The following is a 17,088-nucleotide window of genomic DNA, read 5'->3' as shown; positions in this document are numbered from 1 at the left end:
ATTAGGCAACTATTGCAAAAGTCTAGGCAAATTATGGTAATTTGGGTGGATGGTAACAGTGCAATTAAAGAAAAGTGTTTGAAATCTGGAAATACTTAGAGTATAGAGCTAACAATCTTTTTCAGTGAACTGGATGTAAATAACATCTTCCTAACTGGTCATGTTGCCTCTGCTCCAATTTTATTATACACAGTAGCAAAAATGATCCCAATTATATTGGACAGTTTCATTTCTTTAAAATTGTTCAATGGCGTTCTTTTCCACTCTGAATAAAATTTTTCTTTTTACCATGGCCAACAAGGGCTGCATGATCTAGAACCTACATTATGTTCCCAACTTATTCGCATCTTCTCTAGTGAGTTATTGGTGTCCAACCCTCCCGCATCTGCACCCCCACATGCTCTGCTGGGGATCAAACCCAGGGGAGCTGATCTACAAACCTGCCCAATTTTTTTTTTTTCTTTTTTTTTTTGAGACAGAATCTCGCTAAGTTGCCCAAGTTAAACTGAAACTTGTGATCTTCCTACCAGCCTCCCTAAGGGCAGGGATCACAAGCTTGTAGTGCCCCTCCTGTTTTGTTCAGTTATTTTAATATGCCAGTCTTCCCTGCCTCAGAAACATTGCACTGGCTCTTCCTTTGGTTTGGAAAGGCTCCCAAACTCCAAACTTATTCTTTATCTAGTTTTCTTATTTGCATATATTATGTCAATTTAAATGACCTTAGGCCTATTTAAAGCAGTTTTCTTCCTTCCCTCCATTTACCTCTTGTCCTCAGCCCTTTGTTTTTTCCTTCATTTTCTCATAATTATTTTATTTCTTTGTTTAATCATTTTGTTTGCTTTGCATTTGTTTTGTATTGTTTTATTTGCAATCTCTGTGGCATAAGAAACATGCCTGACTAGTCAGTCAATACAGCCCAGAGAGTGGAGCAGACACTTTGCTGTTACAGGAATGCAAACTTGGACACAATTAATGACCAGATTAACAAATAAAGTATTTAAATGCTACAGTATCAGCTTGGGGCATTATATCTAACTTAGGTTTCAGTTCATTTTTGTTGTTTTGATATTTATTCCTTGATCAACCACAATATATTGCTTACTGTCAGGTTGTCATAAATCATTCTTTATCATAAGAAGAATATTTTATTATTGAAATCCACTTAGCTGTTAATGTCTAGACACATCTTTAAATTTTTAATTATTGTACTCATACAGTCATACTGTCAGGGAGATACATCAAAGGAAATATAGAACAGTAGCTTTCAAAATATTCCCCACCCCACCCATTTTCCCTTAAAGCTATTATCCCAAAGGAAGAAAAAAGAGAAATCTATGGTGTGAGTTCAGGTTTACTACTGTAAGCATTTCAAGAAAGGGTCCTGTTACCATGACAACAAATGCATGAATTTCAACTGGAAATTTTTCAGCATATGAAACTGATAAAATTGTTGCATCTCTATTTTCTCTAGTATAGAATTGTTCTTCACCAAATTTTTAAAAATTCTGGACTGTTAATCAATTTTAAAAATATTTCTATGACCTTGTTTTCAGATTTTTTATTATAACTTAAAATTAGAGCCAATAGAATATACTTTCACAGCTCAGCCATGCAGATGGTTAAGCATTTGATTTCACATTAAAAATTATTTTCTGATATGTACTAGATCTTTGTTAAACTGTAAATGAAATGATAAGTAGTTTAATGTAGTGGGCGTTCTTGACAATGGAAAATGACTTGCCACTTTATAGATTCCTTTGCCTTAAATGCTTTCTAACTCCAGAAGAGGAAAGCTGTTAAGCTTTAAGTACTCTGTCATATTTTCGGGCTTTTATAGTAGAAGAGAACAACAGTCAGCAATGATGATGGAAAACGATGGCAGGTAGACTTAAAACAACATAAAGCACAGACGATTGTATGTAATGCCTTGAATTGAATCCTTTTTGAATGAAATGATCAGCCATATGTGCCACTTGTATGGACCCTGTAAGAAGACGAGAAGAAATGTGCTCTAATGCTAACTGTGCATGAAATTGCAGTGTTAGGAGATAGTGACCAGATGTTTCAATCTCAACAAATAGCTTGTTATGTGACTGAGTGAAAATATCTTTGGTGCTTTGATCAAATACACCTTGAAGGAAGGGGTAATTTAATAGAAGCTGTCATAGTTCATCACTGTCAATAAACTTTGACTTGACCTTTGCCTTATGTTTTCGATGTTGCTGCTGATAGGTGTTCATGGCAGATGTTTACTGCCTTGAAGGAGTTTTGATTTTTATAAAGTGTATACTAGAAATAGTAAAGCAGAAGGACTTTTCTCAATTCTGTTCTTTGGTTATGAGTTGGCATGCTTCTCTGTAGATTTTGTAGAATTTCTGGGCAAATGCATCTTAGTGGTAGCCTTACTTCAAAAATTCTCTAAAAATTTCTTCTTTTCTTCACCTTTCGGTTCCAGTTATAGATTGCCACAATAAACTTCTATGGTTCTTTTTTTGTTTCGTATACAAAGTATTTTTCTATGGCTAGAATAGATCTCTTAGAACATCACTATAACTCTTTTGTTTTGTTTTGTTTTGTTTTGTTTTGTTTTGTTTTGTTTTTTGAGACAGGGTCTCCCTGTGTAGCTCAGGCTGGCTTCACACTCGTGGCAGTCCTTGTGCCTCAGCCTCCCAAGTGCTGAGGTTATAGGTATGTGCTGCCATGCCAGGAACATCACTAATTTCCTGACACAAACTATTAAGAACAATGCTAGCTAGGGAGATTTCTTGTACAGGTCACACAGTTACACCTTTCCACACCAGGTCTATACACAAGGTCTGACCATAGTCCTTCCATGATGCTTTTCTTTGCTTGCCCTTCATTCTTCTATCTTAAATAATGATTAAAAGATACTTCCTCAAATCAGACAGATTCAATCTGCTACCAACCCACCCACTGTGATTTCCACCTGTAAATTGTAATAATAAAAGCCCAGCACCTACTTCATCTTGGTGGTTCAGATTAAATGAGATGATGTACCAGATAAAACACTAACCAATAATTGATATACACTAAGTATAGTAGAGTAACAGAAATTTAACTCAACTATTATTGTTGTTTTTAACTCATGTTTTGGTAATAATAATATGTTTTGGCCATATCTGTGATTTACATTTGTAGCACATATTTTTTTAGTAGAGAAAGGTGTTTGAAATGTTGGGGAAAATGATAATATGATTTTAAGTTATGATAAAGATGTAGGTGGATGAAAACCTCTGTGTATTCCAGAGCAGGTATTACTACCATCTCTTGTTAATGTGAGGTTGTTTGAGTATACCATTATGTATATTTACAACATAATTTTACTATGTAAAGAAATTTTGATTAATGTTGTGAAAATACTGAACTGAATTCTGATTATGAGGCATTTTATTTAAAGACCTGATTTGTCCTTTAGAGATCCTTGTGAAGGGCCAGGGATTTAGCTCAGTGGCACCGCGCCTGCCTTGCAAGTGCAAGGTCCTGAGTTCGCTCCCCGGTACCAAAAAAAAAGAGAGATCCTTGTGTATTCCAACTTAAAAGAAAGACCTAACATCTTTATGCATAAATAAGAAATTAAAAGCAAATAATGAGTAGTTTTTTATATCTTGGGAGAACATAGAAATAGGATCTGTATTGTCCATTTGTTAGAAATCTTGATGCTTCAAGGCTTTTAATAAAAATGTGAAGCCTATTATAACACAATACCAAGTACTGTGTAATTTTTTATCACCTAATTTTGGAGATCTTTTGTGATAAATCCAGGCTATTTTTTGTTAATCTTAAAAAATTAATTCAGTGAAAGTTTCAGATATTAGAGGTTTTGGCAAACCAAAACTTACACACTATTTTAACACTTAGTTAAATATCTTTAGACAAAGTGATTTTCTTATTAATTTGGTGCAAACTTATAACTTTATTGCTCTGCTGCTTAAAAGGAAAAAGGCATCCCCGTAGATGTGTCTCTGTTCTTCCTGTACTGTCCCTCTGCACTGCTTGGCACGGATGACCTGTACCCTTTTAGCAATCTGATGAAATCTGTGAATCCTCCTCTGAAAAATAAATCAGTGTTTTTACAGTTTCAGAAAGTTCATCAGTTTCTCCTTCCCTCCTATATATAACTTGCCATGTTAGAGAGCTATGGACTTCAGGCAGGCTATAAATCTTAGAAACCCAAATTCACATTCTTTTTCAATAGTCTAGGTGTGTAACAGTTTGCCTTAGAAATAATAGTAACAGGGGCCAGGGATTTAGCTTAGTGGTTTCGCTGCCTGCTGCACAAGCACAAGGACCCGAGTTCGATCCCCTGTACCAAAAAAAAAAAAAGAAACAATAGTAACAACAGTGTGGATGCTGACACAATAATTACAATACAATAGTATCAATCATAATAATTAAAATTTATTTTGTGCCATCCTCATGCCAGGTTTTATACTGAACCTTTAACCTTTAAAATGGTTGTATTATTATTGATATCTTAGAATATATGTAAGTATACTTTTTTGGTGGGCTCTCAAAAATAATGTACTTTTACAATACAGATTTAAAGAAGAGATAACATGCTTTGATTCTAAGACTTCTTCTTACTCATCTTTGTATTTAAAAGTATCGTATCCTCTTTAGAACCCTGAATGTACTTTTAGTTTTGATTTCCTGATTTCAACAGTCTCTCTCCCTCCCCTCTGTTCTCATATTTTCTTTCTCTCTCTCCTCCCTTGAAAATTAGCTGTCTCACTCAAAACTTGTATGTCCCCTAATTCCTGTTTATAGTTGTTTCTGGGGTTTGTTTGGTTTTTCTTTTTGAATTGAAGATTGAATATAGGACCTTCACAGTGAGCTACATCTCCTGACATTTTTTGTTTTGAAACAGAGTCTTGCTAAGTTGCCCAGGCTGGGATCAAACTTGCAGTCCTCCTGGCTGGGCCTTTCAGAGTGCTGAGATTACAGGCGTGCACCACCATGCCCAGCTTCCTGTCTTCTTTCTAAATTCTCACCTGGAGCCCCTCTTAAAAGAGGCAGATTGACAAGAGAAAAATACATAAATTTATTTAATGTAGGTTTTGTATGATATGAGGCTTTTAAGGAAATGAAGACTGAAGAAGCAGTTAAACCCATGTTTTTATACTAAGTGGATTTGATGAAGACTGAGGAGGTATGCACTAAGAGTTCTAGACCAGGGTATTTCTTTGTTCCAGGAGTTAGGAAAGCACCTTTCCCTGTGGGAGGGATGAACAGAGGTCTTTCTTGCCCTGCTGTTCCTCAAGATTCATTCATCTTAAAATATTCGATGAGTACCATGGTTTGGTGATATTGTGCCCTTACCCTGTAATAGTTAAATGTCAGCTCAGATACTTTATCATGTTTCTCTTAGAAAGTCTCTTTGGCCACTCCCCAGCATCTGAACAGTTGCTGCAACAGCTGCTACTATATATGTACATCTCACATAATAAACAGTAATATGCTTTTGTCTGTAGTTGTTATATATCCTTAAACTCTAAGCTTTCTGAAGAGATTATTATGGCTTTCCTGTTTATTCACTGGCTAAATATATGCGAGGTGCATAAAATGCAGCACCCACTCTTTTTTTGTTGTTGTTTGTTTTTTGAGACCGGGTCTGGCTATGTGGCTCAGGCTCAACCTCCCAAGTGCTGGGATCACAAGCATGTGCCACCACACTCAATATCTTTTAAATTTGAAATATGCCCAACATCTCTTTTCAAAGAATTCAGAAAGTCTGTTGAACATGAAATTATAATTCAATGAAATTAAATTTTTGATAGGATGACATCATTTGCCATGGCAATATAGAATTTGAGCATCTAATCTAACACTCAAGAAGAGCCTCCCTAAGAAATTTAGATGTAAAGCCTAAAAAGGGACCTAGAAAAAACAGGAAATAGAATGAAATACTGAAGCATTACATTCAAGAAGGTTCCTATAATCCAGGGCTGGTGCGCGTGCCTGTAATCCTAGCACTTGAGAGACTGAGGCAGGAAGATTACTTCAAGTTCAAGGCCAGCTTGGGCTACATTGTGAGTCCAAGGCCAGCCTGAACTACACAGCAAAACCCTCAAAAACCAAAACAAAACAAACGCTTCCTACCTTAGGATGAATTCAGAGAAACAATTGATGGTTCCAACATGAAGTGATTTATGTTTGAACTTTGCATAAGAGATTTGGGTAACTACTGAAGGACAGTTTAGGAATATCACCCAAAATAGAGTGAGTTGGAGGAAAACAAATCTGAATCCAGGGAAGTAAGCTAGGAAGCTTTTATAAATGGGCAGGTGGATATGGGGAGAATGGGGAGTGTTAATGGGTACAGGTTTCTTCTTGAAATAATGGAAATATGATGGAGTTAATGGTGGTGGTTGCACAACTGTGTCTATATACAAGAACCAATTCAACTCAACAGTTTAAAGTAGTGAGTTTTGTGTTATATGAATATATTTCAACTTAAAAAATTTTTTTTTCAACTTGAAAATTTAAAAGGTGCTTTTGCAGTAGTCTAATTGAGAGGAAATGCTAGCCTGGATTCATTCAAGTGTAGATAATGGAAATTGAAGCCAAAATGTGTTGCTCAGCTAGGCAAAATAAGATTCAGTTAGGTATTTGGATATTTAGGTCAGTCTTCGGATGACAAGTCTAAACTAAAATTAGAGGTGAAGGGGCCGAGCATACAGATGGTAATTAAAATCACAGCACTAGATTAGATTAGATTAGATTGGATCAGATCTAGAAAAGTACTTCATATAGAGAACAGGAAATTCTTGGATCTAGGCCTGAGGAACCCTGAGAGGAAGAGAAGAAAGAAGCCTACAGAGAAGCTACTTTATCCATTACTAATTACAATAATGTCAAATAGTAAGTGATCAAAAATATTAATAGAGTGAATTGGATGAAGACAGACTAAAATTTCTTTTCATCTTATCTCACTTGTTTCTTCCAGTACCCTCTTAGGATCATGAGTACTCTGTAACAACTGCCCTAGGCATTTTTCTTGTATTACCTTTGCAGTAATTCTACAAGAAACAATTTGTGACAGAGTAGGTTATTTGCCAGCACATGGCTAGATGAGTTTGTACACATCTGAGTCTAAAATTTATGTATTTTTTCTATTATGCATGTTTCCCAAGGTCTGTTCTAAGAAAAAGATTCAAATAAGTATTACACACACACACACACACACACACCACGCACGCACGCACACACACATGAACCATTGTTGGGGATAAAAGGATTGTTTAGACTTTTATTAATAGGATCCTTGGCAATGAAGGAAATTGAATTGTTTTGTGAGGAAGGGGGCACAACATTGACAAAAAATAGACTCTTGGGCATGTCCAACCTGTGCCCCCACCCTTTATTTGAGTGATGAGGAATTGTTTTGGGCCACATAGTGCAGTTGATGTATACAAGTAACAAAACTAACCTTTAAAAATATTTTATTATAATATTTGTCAAAGGTAGACCACAGGTTTGACATGCAGTGTGATATATACTGTTTTTCTAATCAGTCTACTTCAGTTTTGATTTCCTCATCATCCTTTGCCGTGTGCTTGTTGCTATTTCCCGGTTTTGACATTTCATTTCTTTTAGTTGTGCTTCACAGTTTTCCTAAAATGCCTCATTGGTTTTCCTGATGTCAAGTTCCCTGTCTTTGGCTTGTCTTGCAACCATTTGTCTATTTAGGTGCCATTCTTCATCATTCAGTTATGAATCAAATTAACGTGTATGGCATTATCTTAGAAGTTACTGGCTCTTTGACATCACTGACAGTTACATTATCCTTAATAATGCATTTAGGTAATGAAGAGGACATTCCTCTGGAATCTGAAGACAATATTAGTAGAAATCTTTTCATATGTGAAAAAATTCTCAGTGTGAAGCATAATATCTCATTTATTCAGTACCTATTTAAATTCAGTTGTAATTTTTTTCCTGATTCCTTCCCTTAATAAAAGGATCATTTATTATAATTTCACTTTTGCTCAAAAAATTTCGTGTGCTTCTTTTTACCTACAGAATGCTGCCCAAATTTCTTAAAATGAGATTTAATTATCTATCCTAAACTTACCTTTCCTATTAGGTTCTTTCCCCCTACACAGTTGCTCTGTCACTGTACCCCTGATTTCTTTTAATTCTCTTTTTCATTGTTTTTATTAACTCTACACTGTTGTTTCCAGCTTTTGCATTCCTGAGTGCCCTTGGGGTGCTTTGGTAAACCTCAGGGAATCCACAAGATATGTAAATTTTCAGGTGAGACACAGTGACTTCTACCCACACAGCATGAACCTCTAGCTCTAGTTAACTTAGTTTTAATATCATATTGCTACATTTCTTTTTTTGGTACAGGGGATCAAACTCGAGTCCTTGAGCTTGTGCAGCAGGAGGCGAAACCACTGAGCTAAATCCCCGGCCCTACATTTCTTTATGTGGCATGATATGTATTTTGCAAAAGTGGACTTTTGGCAGTTTCTTTATGAAAATTAAAGTTGGAACCAGAAATGAGAGTGGTAATCACTCTGATTCCAAATTTTGGGATTTTTTTTATGTGCTCAATGAGAACTAAATTGCTAGTCAATAAATACTTCAGATAGGAACTAACTACTTAACAAATGCAATTTCTTTTGCCTTAGGGGCACCATAATAAAATTCTTGAAACAGGAAAGGAAATGTGTGCTATGGTGTGTGCTTCTGCCTTCTCCAAGTCATTTTTGATCAATCATACCTATCCTTCAAAGAGCAGTTGATAATGTCAAATACCTCTACAAGCTTTTTCTGATTCCCTCGTGGATAATTAATCTTTCTTCTCAGTGTTGTCTAGTAACAGTCTGTGTGTACAATTTCTGTTAAGCTGAATTAAACTAATGTATTTATTCAAAATTACCAATTATGCCTCTAGCTTTCCTATCTCCAGTTAAGACTAGTTATGTAAAGTTCTTTCATTCTCTGTAGAAAAGTGATCCAACTATAATAACAAGTGCCATATACTAAGCTGAATGACATGTTATTTCTTGTTTGTCGAGTTCTGATTCTTACTCCATCCTTACAAGATCATAGGTTTTGTTATCCATATTTTATATTTGATGAAATAGGGGTTTAACAACTTAGTTTTTCTCATAATGCCTTACCTCTTAACTTTGGACTATTCTATCTCCTTTATATTATTAATTGTGGAATTAGTGGGGTTTTTTGGTACCGGGGATCAAACTTGGGACCTTGTGCTTGCGAGGCAGGCGGCAGAACCACTGAACTAAATCCCCGGCCCATGGAATTAGTTTATTATTATTATTAATTAATTAATTTATTTATTTATTTATGGTAACAGGGATTGACCTCAGGTCCTTGTGCCTGCAAGGCAGGAAGCAGAACCACTGAGCTAAATCCCCAGCCCCTGGAATTAGTTTTTTAATATCCTCAAAGATGCTATTGAAATTTTGATTTGGATTGCATTGAATCTGTGGATCAATTTGAGAGGAATTGATATCTAAAGAATATTACAAGTACTATGCCCATAAATATTACAAGTACTATGTCAATTAAAAATAAAAATATATTTAAAAATCCAAAACATTTTAAAATAGTGGGTTTTCTAGTCCATGTATATAGTATAGCTCTCCATTTATATAGATTTTTTTCCCTCAGCTATATTTTGTACTGTTCTATGTAGCGTTCTTACATGTATTTGCTTAAATTTTTCCCTATTTAATTTTTGATGCTTTTTTTTTTTTTTTTTGCCATACTGGGGATAGAACTCACAACCTTGCACTTGCAAGGCAGGTGCAGTGCCACTGAGCTAAATCCCCGGCTTTATGATGCTGTTTTAAAGGCTATTTTTTAATATTTTTATTTGCAACTGTTCCTTGTTATTTTACCTTAGATTTTTGTATATTAATCTAGAATTCTGAGACCTAACTCACTTTTTTATTCTAGAGGATTTATGTAGATTCTTTGCTACTTCATATATTCCTTAAGCAGGTTTTATCCTGCTAAACCTTCAAGGATCAATGTAAAGATTTCAGCTCATTCCTCTCTGAAATTCTTTTTCCTGATTTCTAGTGTCCTGGATGTTCTTAATGCTTACCTCCGTCTCCTCATTTCAGTGAGAATGCCAACTTCTGTTAGGCTGCTTCTTCCCTACACCACTGCCTGGAAGTTGCCTCCTGGGGGAGCCTACATAGTGTCAGAATTCACCTGGTTTCCTTTCTGTCAGAGATCACAGTCCTGCCCTGCTTGTTATCCAGTGTTTGAAAATTCTGTAGTTACTTCATTTTGGTTTTGCTTTCTAGTTGTTTACAGCACAAAGGTGATTCTGGACCCTGATTTATCTCAGAGCCAGAGCAGAAATTAAAGAGGCTTTAAAGGATGTACTATGAATATTTAAACAAAAGGAAACTGAGTAGCTTATTTTAGCTAAAAGGCACATAATCCAGGTTATGAAGAGGTTGGATCGCTTTCCTGGGGACTCTGTTGTGACGTTATATTAGGATCATTATCATTTTCATCTTTCTGTCACCTAGTAGATATGCATTAAATGTTTACTGATTGAATGTCTAAATGGTAAGAAACCCTTTGGTTAAATGTTGGTGACACATTGCATTTTGGAGGGGAGTTAAGGGGGCAGTACTGGGCATTGAACCCAAGATCTTCGCACTGAGTCATATCCTCTGTGTGTGTGTGTGTGTGTGTGTGTTTCTTTCTGTCTGTCGGTCTGTCTTTTTTTTCTTTTCTTAGGGTCTCCCTAAATTGCTGAATTGCCCAGGTTAGGCTGGGGCTGGAGCTTGGCAATCATCCTGCCTCAACTTCTCACGGTGATGGGAGATTATAGGCATGTGCCCCCAAGCCCAACTGACTCATTGTATTTGAAATAGAGAAGTATTAACTTAAAATTCTTAGAAATATTAGTGTTTGAAGCAATGAACATGACTTCTATCTATGTCTGTAAAACTCTGAGTTTTAGATTGACTGTCCTTTTTTTTTTTTTTCCGTATTGGGGATTGAACTCGGGACCCGGCGCTTGCGAGGCAGGGGGAGGAACCACTGAGCCAAATCCCTGACCCAAAGATTGACTGTCTTTTGAGTGAATATCACTGATCAAAAGTAAAGTTCTCACATGTCAGTGTCCTGATATAAAATATAGGCAGAATGCAGCCAGTTTCCTCTGCTAAAATACTTAATAGTGAAAGTATAACAAAACCTGCAGAATATTTCTGTTTATCCATTTGTGATCATTATATGATTGATTTTGTGTGTGCATTCATTGATTTGAAATGGAGGTATTTCAATTCATTTATTTCCTGACAACAGCTAATATATGTTCTTTACTGTGTACTTGGTACTATGCTCAGCAGTGAATATACATTAGCTTATATTATCTCAATTAATTTTCAACAGTCTCATGGGTAGTTTATAATTATATCCCCATTTTACAGATATATAAAGTGAGGCATAGAAGTGGGATATTCTTACTCATACAACTAATAAGTGCCAGAGGCAAATTTGAAACAAGATGGTCTTCACAGTAGATCCACAGCATTTTATGACAATACTGTACTGCTTATATTGGCACTTGCTATTATTTTCCTGTATCAAGCCAGCATTTGACTTAAGGTCTGTATGCCTTTCACATCTGAGTCCTTAATCACTGTACTCTGTTTCTCCCTCCAGTGTAGCAAAATGAGATTTTGCATGGTAGGTATCGTCCAGTGTGCTATCATAAGCGGCAGTACAGAATTGAAATTCCATTCACAACAGCCCATTTCTCACAAAGCATTTCTTTCATGCCACTATCCATGTCAGAATGCTGAGCTAGCTATGTGTACTGTTTTTCTGACCCATTAAATTATTTGTTCCTGTTTTCAGTGGATGATTCAGCAGCCACACAAAGCAGCAACATTTTTTGGATCCATTGGGATTGATAAATTTGGAGAGATCCTGAAAAGAAAAGCTGGTGAAGCCCACGTGGATGCTCATTACTATGAGCAGAATGAGCAGCCAACAGGAACTTGTGCCGCGTGCATCACTGGTGACAACAGGTAAGTTGGGGTAGTTCAGATGGAAGCACTGAACTAATTGGCTCTGTAAACACTTGTGACATCTGAATTCCAATCTAAATTTGGAATTTAGACTTCATGTTTATAATCACTTTAATGTTCAATAAGTTCTTTGTATCTTTTTTTCCTTTTGTGCTTTTCAATTTACTTTTATTAAACTTGCTGTTGAATTCATGAGGGATAATGGAGTGAAAGTTTTAGATGACAGTCTATAGTATCTGTCTACTGTTTATAATTAGGTTCAGGAAAAGAAATTTCTTTGTTCAGTGTCTTACTGTATAGGTAATTGTTTTCTAAAATTGCATTAGAAAGATTGGTCTTTTCACCATAACTTGAGATTGGAATATTGAAGTCCATGCATACATATGTTCATGCATGTGTGTGTGTATGTTTTATATATATAAAACATGAAATTTTCATGAATTAAATAAATTAAGTCTAATGAATGAGGTCTGCCAAATAGTCATCCTTCCATATTAAACAACTTCAGTCATGGGTAATGCACCACTAAAGAAACAACTAAGTATATTTTTAGACAACTTTACTGAGTAGAACACTCTTCTTCATGTGAACTTGTATCTCTCAGGACCTTCTATGCATTGGTGTTGTTTATTTTTTTATTCTTTGGTAGCCACATGCAGGTATTCCCTCAGTATGTACATGTACTGCTGACATTATTACCATGTAAGCATAGGCTTTTTTCTCCTTTGCAAAGGACAAACAAAACAGCTGTTCTAACTAGAATATCTGGTAAGATCATCTGAGATTATCTCTTTTTAGATAATGAATCACTAGAAATTGTATATTCCTTGTAGTTTGAAATATTTTGTCTTCTCCATTCCTTGTCTCCTTCTCATTCCTTTCTTTCCTTCCTTTTTTTTTTTTTTTTTTGTCCAGACTCTTAAGCCCCTTTCTCACATCCTCTATTTTGAACTCCAGCAGATAGGTACATAGGTAGGTAGTAGGTAGGCAGGCGGACAGACAGACAGACAGATAGATATTTGACACTATTCTGGGTATGATATGGATATTAGTCATTAAATAATTACAACTTTCAAAAATAAGTAGGGCAGCAAAGCCATTTTCACACCTTTCCTTTAACTTTGTTTTTTATAAGAGAACATTTATAATATTAAGATTTCAATAAATTAAGCACCATTATTCAGATACTGAAATATATTTATTTAGACTTTTGCCCTTTTCAGTTTTCCTAAAAGGAACTTTAATCTGCAGGTACAGCTTTTCCATTAATGAGAAGTGGGTCAAATTTTGCCTCAGAGTAGGGTAAAATCACAAAATTATTTTGGTTTGCAAAATTACTATTTTAAAGAAGAGTTATGATAAGATTAGGTCTCCCAGATATCAGAGGCTTAAGTTGAGGCCTTATGTTATGGTTATAATAATCAGTATTGTTCAGATGTTGTAGGAAGTCAAAACTAGGGGAAAACTCACACTATCTTACTCATCCAAGTTCTGGAACATAACAACTCACAACTTGTTTTAGATAGGCTGATAACTTTATCCTATTATCCAAAACTCAGAATTCAAATAGTAGTTTTATTATCAAAGTTTAGCAACTGACACCAGACATGTTTGCTTTATTCAACAGCCGTTTTTATCAGAATTTTCCGCAAGTCATAATTACATTTTATTCTTTTTTTTTTTTTTTTTTTTGGTACTGGGGATCGAACTCAGGACCTTGTACTTGCACGGCAGGCGTTGAAACCACTGAGCTAAATCCCCAGCCCCGCAAGTCATAATTAAAAGAATATTTTTATAAATTAGGAATAGATTCAGTATCCAACATGAGAAAGGACTAATATTTCATTTTCTTTCATTTAATTGAATATAAACAGACGTCTTGTTCAATAGTAAATTGGCACATGGATAAATGGGAATATGTTTTGGAAGAGAATGATTTTTCTTTTAAACAGAAGAACTAAACTTTACCCAAGTCTCCAATGATGTGGTGGCTTTTTTTAATAAGCCATAACTGTTACTACTTAATTAGAAAAAGAGAAAAATAGGCAAGTAATTTTGTAAATTCCGAGTCAGAATAAAAAAAAATTTATATTTATTTATATGGAATGTACAGAATCCTTTAATTTCATTAAGTTTAATTGTCGGGCTATAATTGAACTATCTAGGTGGCACTTATAGCAAGGTTTTAAATGCAGACGCAGCCCAGGCAATTTTCAGCTATAGAAAGTAATTCTAATTGATTTCAGCCCTTTAAATGTAATGTTTTGCAAATTAATTCCTCATAGTTAGTATGGTATATGTTTATGTTTTATAAAATTAATCCCATAGTTGGCTTGTAATGTATTAGATTAAATAGTCAATTATAATATGATAATCTTATTTTTATAAAGATATTTTTCCACTATAAAAAATAAGTGAAGTGTTTTGGTTATATAGATTTCCTTTTGCAGAAGACTTAGGAGCTTTATTTCTTAATTATACTTTGAACTATTAAAATGTTAAGAGTAGATCTTATTTTAGTATCAAAAGCAAACTTCACAATAATAGGTGATGTTTAGAAGGATTTTTGATTGTGGCTCTTTTTATCTCAGAGACAACATCAAAGTCTCAGTTCTCAAAACAAAATTACTATTTTCATTTATTTTAAAATCTCTGACAGTTTTGAGAAAATTTTAAATGTTGGAAACCCAAAAAGTTTCGGAAAAATATCAGTGAGTAACCATATAAAAATACTAACAACTTTGGCTATAGTATAAATAAAATCTAATTGGTTTTTCTTCGGGTGTTTTAGGTCCCTTGTTGCTAATCTTGCTGCTGCTAATTGTTATAAAAAGGAAAAACATCTTGATCTAGAGAAAAACTGGATGTTGGTAGAAAAAGCAAGAGTTTGTTATATAGCTGTAAGTATTTTTACTTAATTCACATTTTAGGACCATATTAACATTATAGAATGTAGTTTTGGCTGATACATGTTTTTACTACCCTGGAAATTATTTACTCATCTCAAAATGTATTATTAGATTCCCTGTTATAAATACAAAACAGAAATATGCTGTTTATACATAACATAATTTATATTATTTACCTTTTTCTCTTTGGATACATTTTACACAGGTATTTCTCAGCCAAGCACAGAATTCTGTTTTAATTATATCAGTTTCATGAGCTCTTTTGAAGTAAGTCTACAAACTTAAATTTTTAGACTTGTTATGAATGATGAATACATTGTATGAAAAATATTAATATAAATATTCACTGCAAACAGTTTGAGCTCATTTGCCTACAAAATCCTAATTGCTATTTATTCCATAGTAATTACCATGACACCTTTTAATTTAATATTTCAGAAACATTGATCATGACAAATCTCTTAAATCTTGGAATAAGGGCAGCATGTAATTTGAATTATTAAGTCTTCTGACATAAAAATAATTGGTTAAGAATTCATTCCTAAAATAGATTGTACTAAAAATCCTGCTGAATTAATCACCCTATGATTACCTTGTTTTTATTTAATATGAGTTAAAACATGGTTGTTCAGAAATAAATAGATACCTATGAAATATGAAAAGCATCTCATATGCATATAATATATGGTTTTGGTATAACAGCTGTTGCCATTCTGATACCTGAGGTGGGTGTTACGGCTGGTAAGACATGTATAAAATTGATTATCCAACAAGAACATGTTTATTGAAAATATTTCTTTTAGTCTAGTATTAATGTCTCCAGTAGCATGTTTATGTGCACTGCTGTAGGCTGTGCAGTATTGCTATTGATTCCTCTGTATAGCAAATCCTACCCCTTTATAACTGTCAGATAAATGCTTAGATTGGGTAATGGAAAGTCATGCTATTTCTTCTGCCAGTATGTGAGAAAAACATTTCAAGAAGTAGAAGCTTTTTTCCTTTTTATTATTTCCATTTTATATCATTTCTTAAAATGATCTAATATTTCTTTAAAGTCTTTATAATATGTTTTCTAGTATGGTTCTTTAGGGGGAATTTATGTACTATTTTAAACTGTCTTAAGTTTGAGAGTCTGATTTTCAGAAAGCACATGGTGTAAAGTTTGATGTGGTGTATATGTATATTATTTAACTTAACTGAAAATGACAATGTATTGTGATGAAAAAGTATAGTAGTTGCAATATATAGTAGTTGAATCCTGAATTATAAAGCCAACTTGCAACAAAGCCTCATAATTTTAATGATTATACAGTGTAATGCATCTAGCCAACTTTGGGGGATGGAATTTTTATGGGACGAATAGACAAAACTTGCAGACAAGTTATTATGTACTGTAACATATCTATCTAGATGCAGGTAAATGGAATTTTTGTGGTAGTATAATTTATTTATACAAAAATAAAGTTTTGTCTGAAGCATACAGTGATCAATTTTGGTCAAATAAATAAGAAAAGTTGGAGTTTTTTTAGATTTGTGTAGTATATTCAGCCAAAAGAAATAACAAAGTGGATTCCAATTTATATCTGTGATAGCAGCTGTTAGCTCTTTATTTCTATATCAGCACTTTTATAAGGGAGTACTCTTTCACAATGTCAGGTAAATCTGTACTCTGCTCAAAGCTTGAAATCTATGTCTGCTGTTATTATCACCAACCTGGTTTTCCTTTGAGTATTAATATCATGATCTGTCTTTTTGTTTCCTTTCACTTCTATTTATGTCTTTATTTTTAAAGTGCATTTCTTGTGGGCAGTGTATAGTTGGGTCTTATTTTTATGTCCAGCATGACAGTATCTACCATTCAGTTGGAATATTTATACCATTCCCATTAAATGTGATTATCAATATGGCTAGGTTTGGATTCATTGTTTTGGTATTTGCTTTCTATTTATTCCATCTGTTCTTCATCCTCCTTTTTTCCATTTTTCCTTCAACATCCCACACCATTGTTATCAGGAGTATAGTGTTCATCTTTCACACCTCACAGTTTATTTTGAAATAATACTCTGTGATTTCATGTATATAGTAAGGACCTTACAGTCCTACACTTCAGTTTCCCTCTTCCT

General features: G+C 34.3%; 1 protein-coding gene across 5 annotated transcripts in view; it reads left to right on the top strand.

The window, feature by feature from the left end:
- Window positions 1-17,088, top strand: part of Adk (adenosine kinase) — a 538,665-nt gene that overhangs the window by 246,110 nt on the left and 275,467 nt on the right. For all 5 annotated transcript variants that reach the window (XM_004846317.3, XM_004846320.3, XM_087185402.1 and 2 more), the window contains exons 5-6: window positions 11,884-12,056; window positions 14,848-14,956. In XM_004846317.3, the coding sequence (XP_004846374.1) occupies window positions 11,884-12,056; window positions 14,848-14,956 (282 nt within the window). The remainder of the gene's footprint in view (window positions 1-11,883; window positions 12,057-14,847; window positions 14,957-17,088) is intronic.

The sequence above is a fragment of the Heterocephalus glaber genome, unplaced genomic scaffold, assembly GCF_053883595.1.
Source record: "Heterocephalus glaber isolate CG9 unplaced genomic scaffold, H.glaber_assembly_v1.0 deba00001497, whole genome shotgun sequence".
Classification (NCBI taxonomy): domain Eukaryota; kingdom Metazoa; phylum Chordata; class Mammalia; order Rodentia; family Bathyergidae; genus Heterocephalus; species Heterocephalus glaber.
The sequence above is the reverse complement of the archived record's forward strand: the minus strand, read 5'-3'. Positions and strand labels throughout refer to the sequence as shown.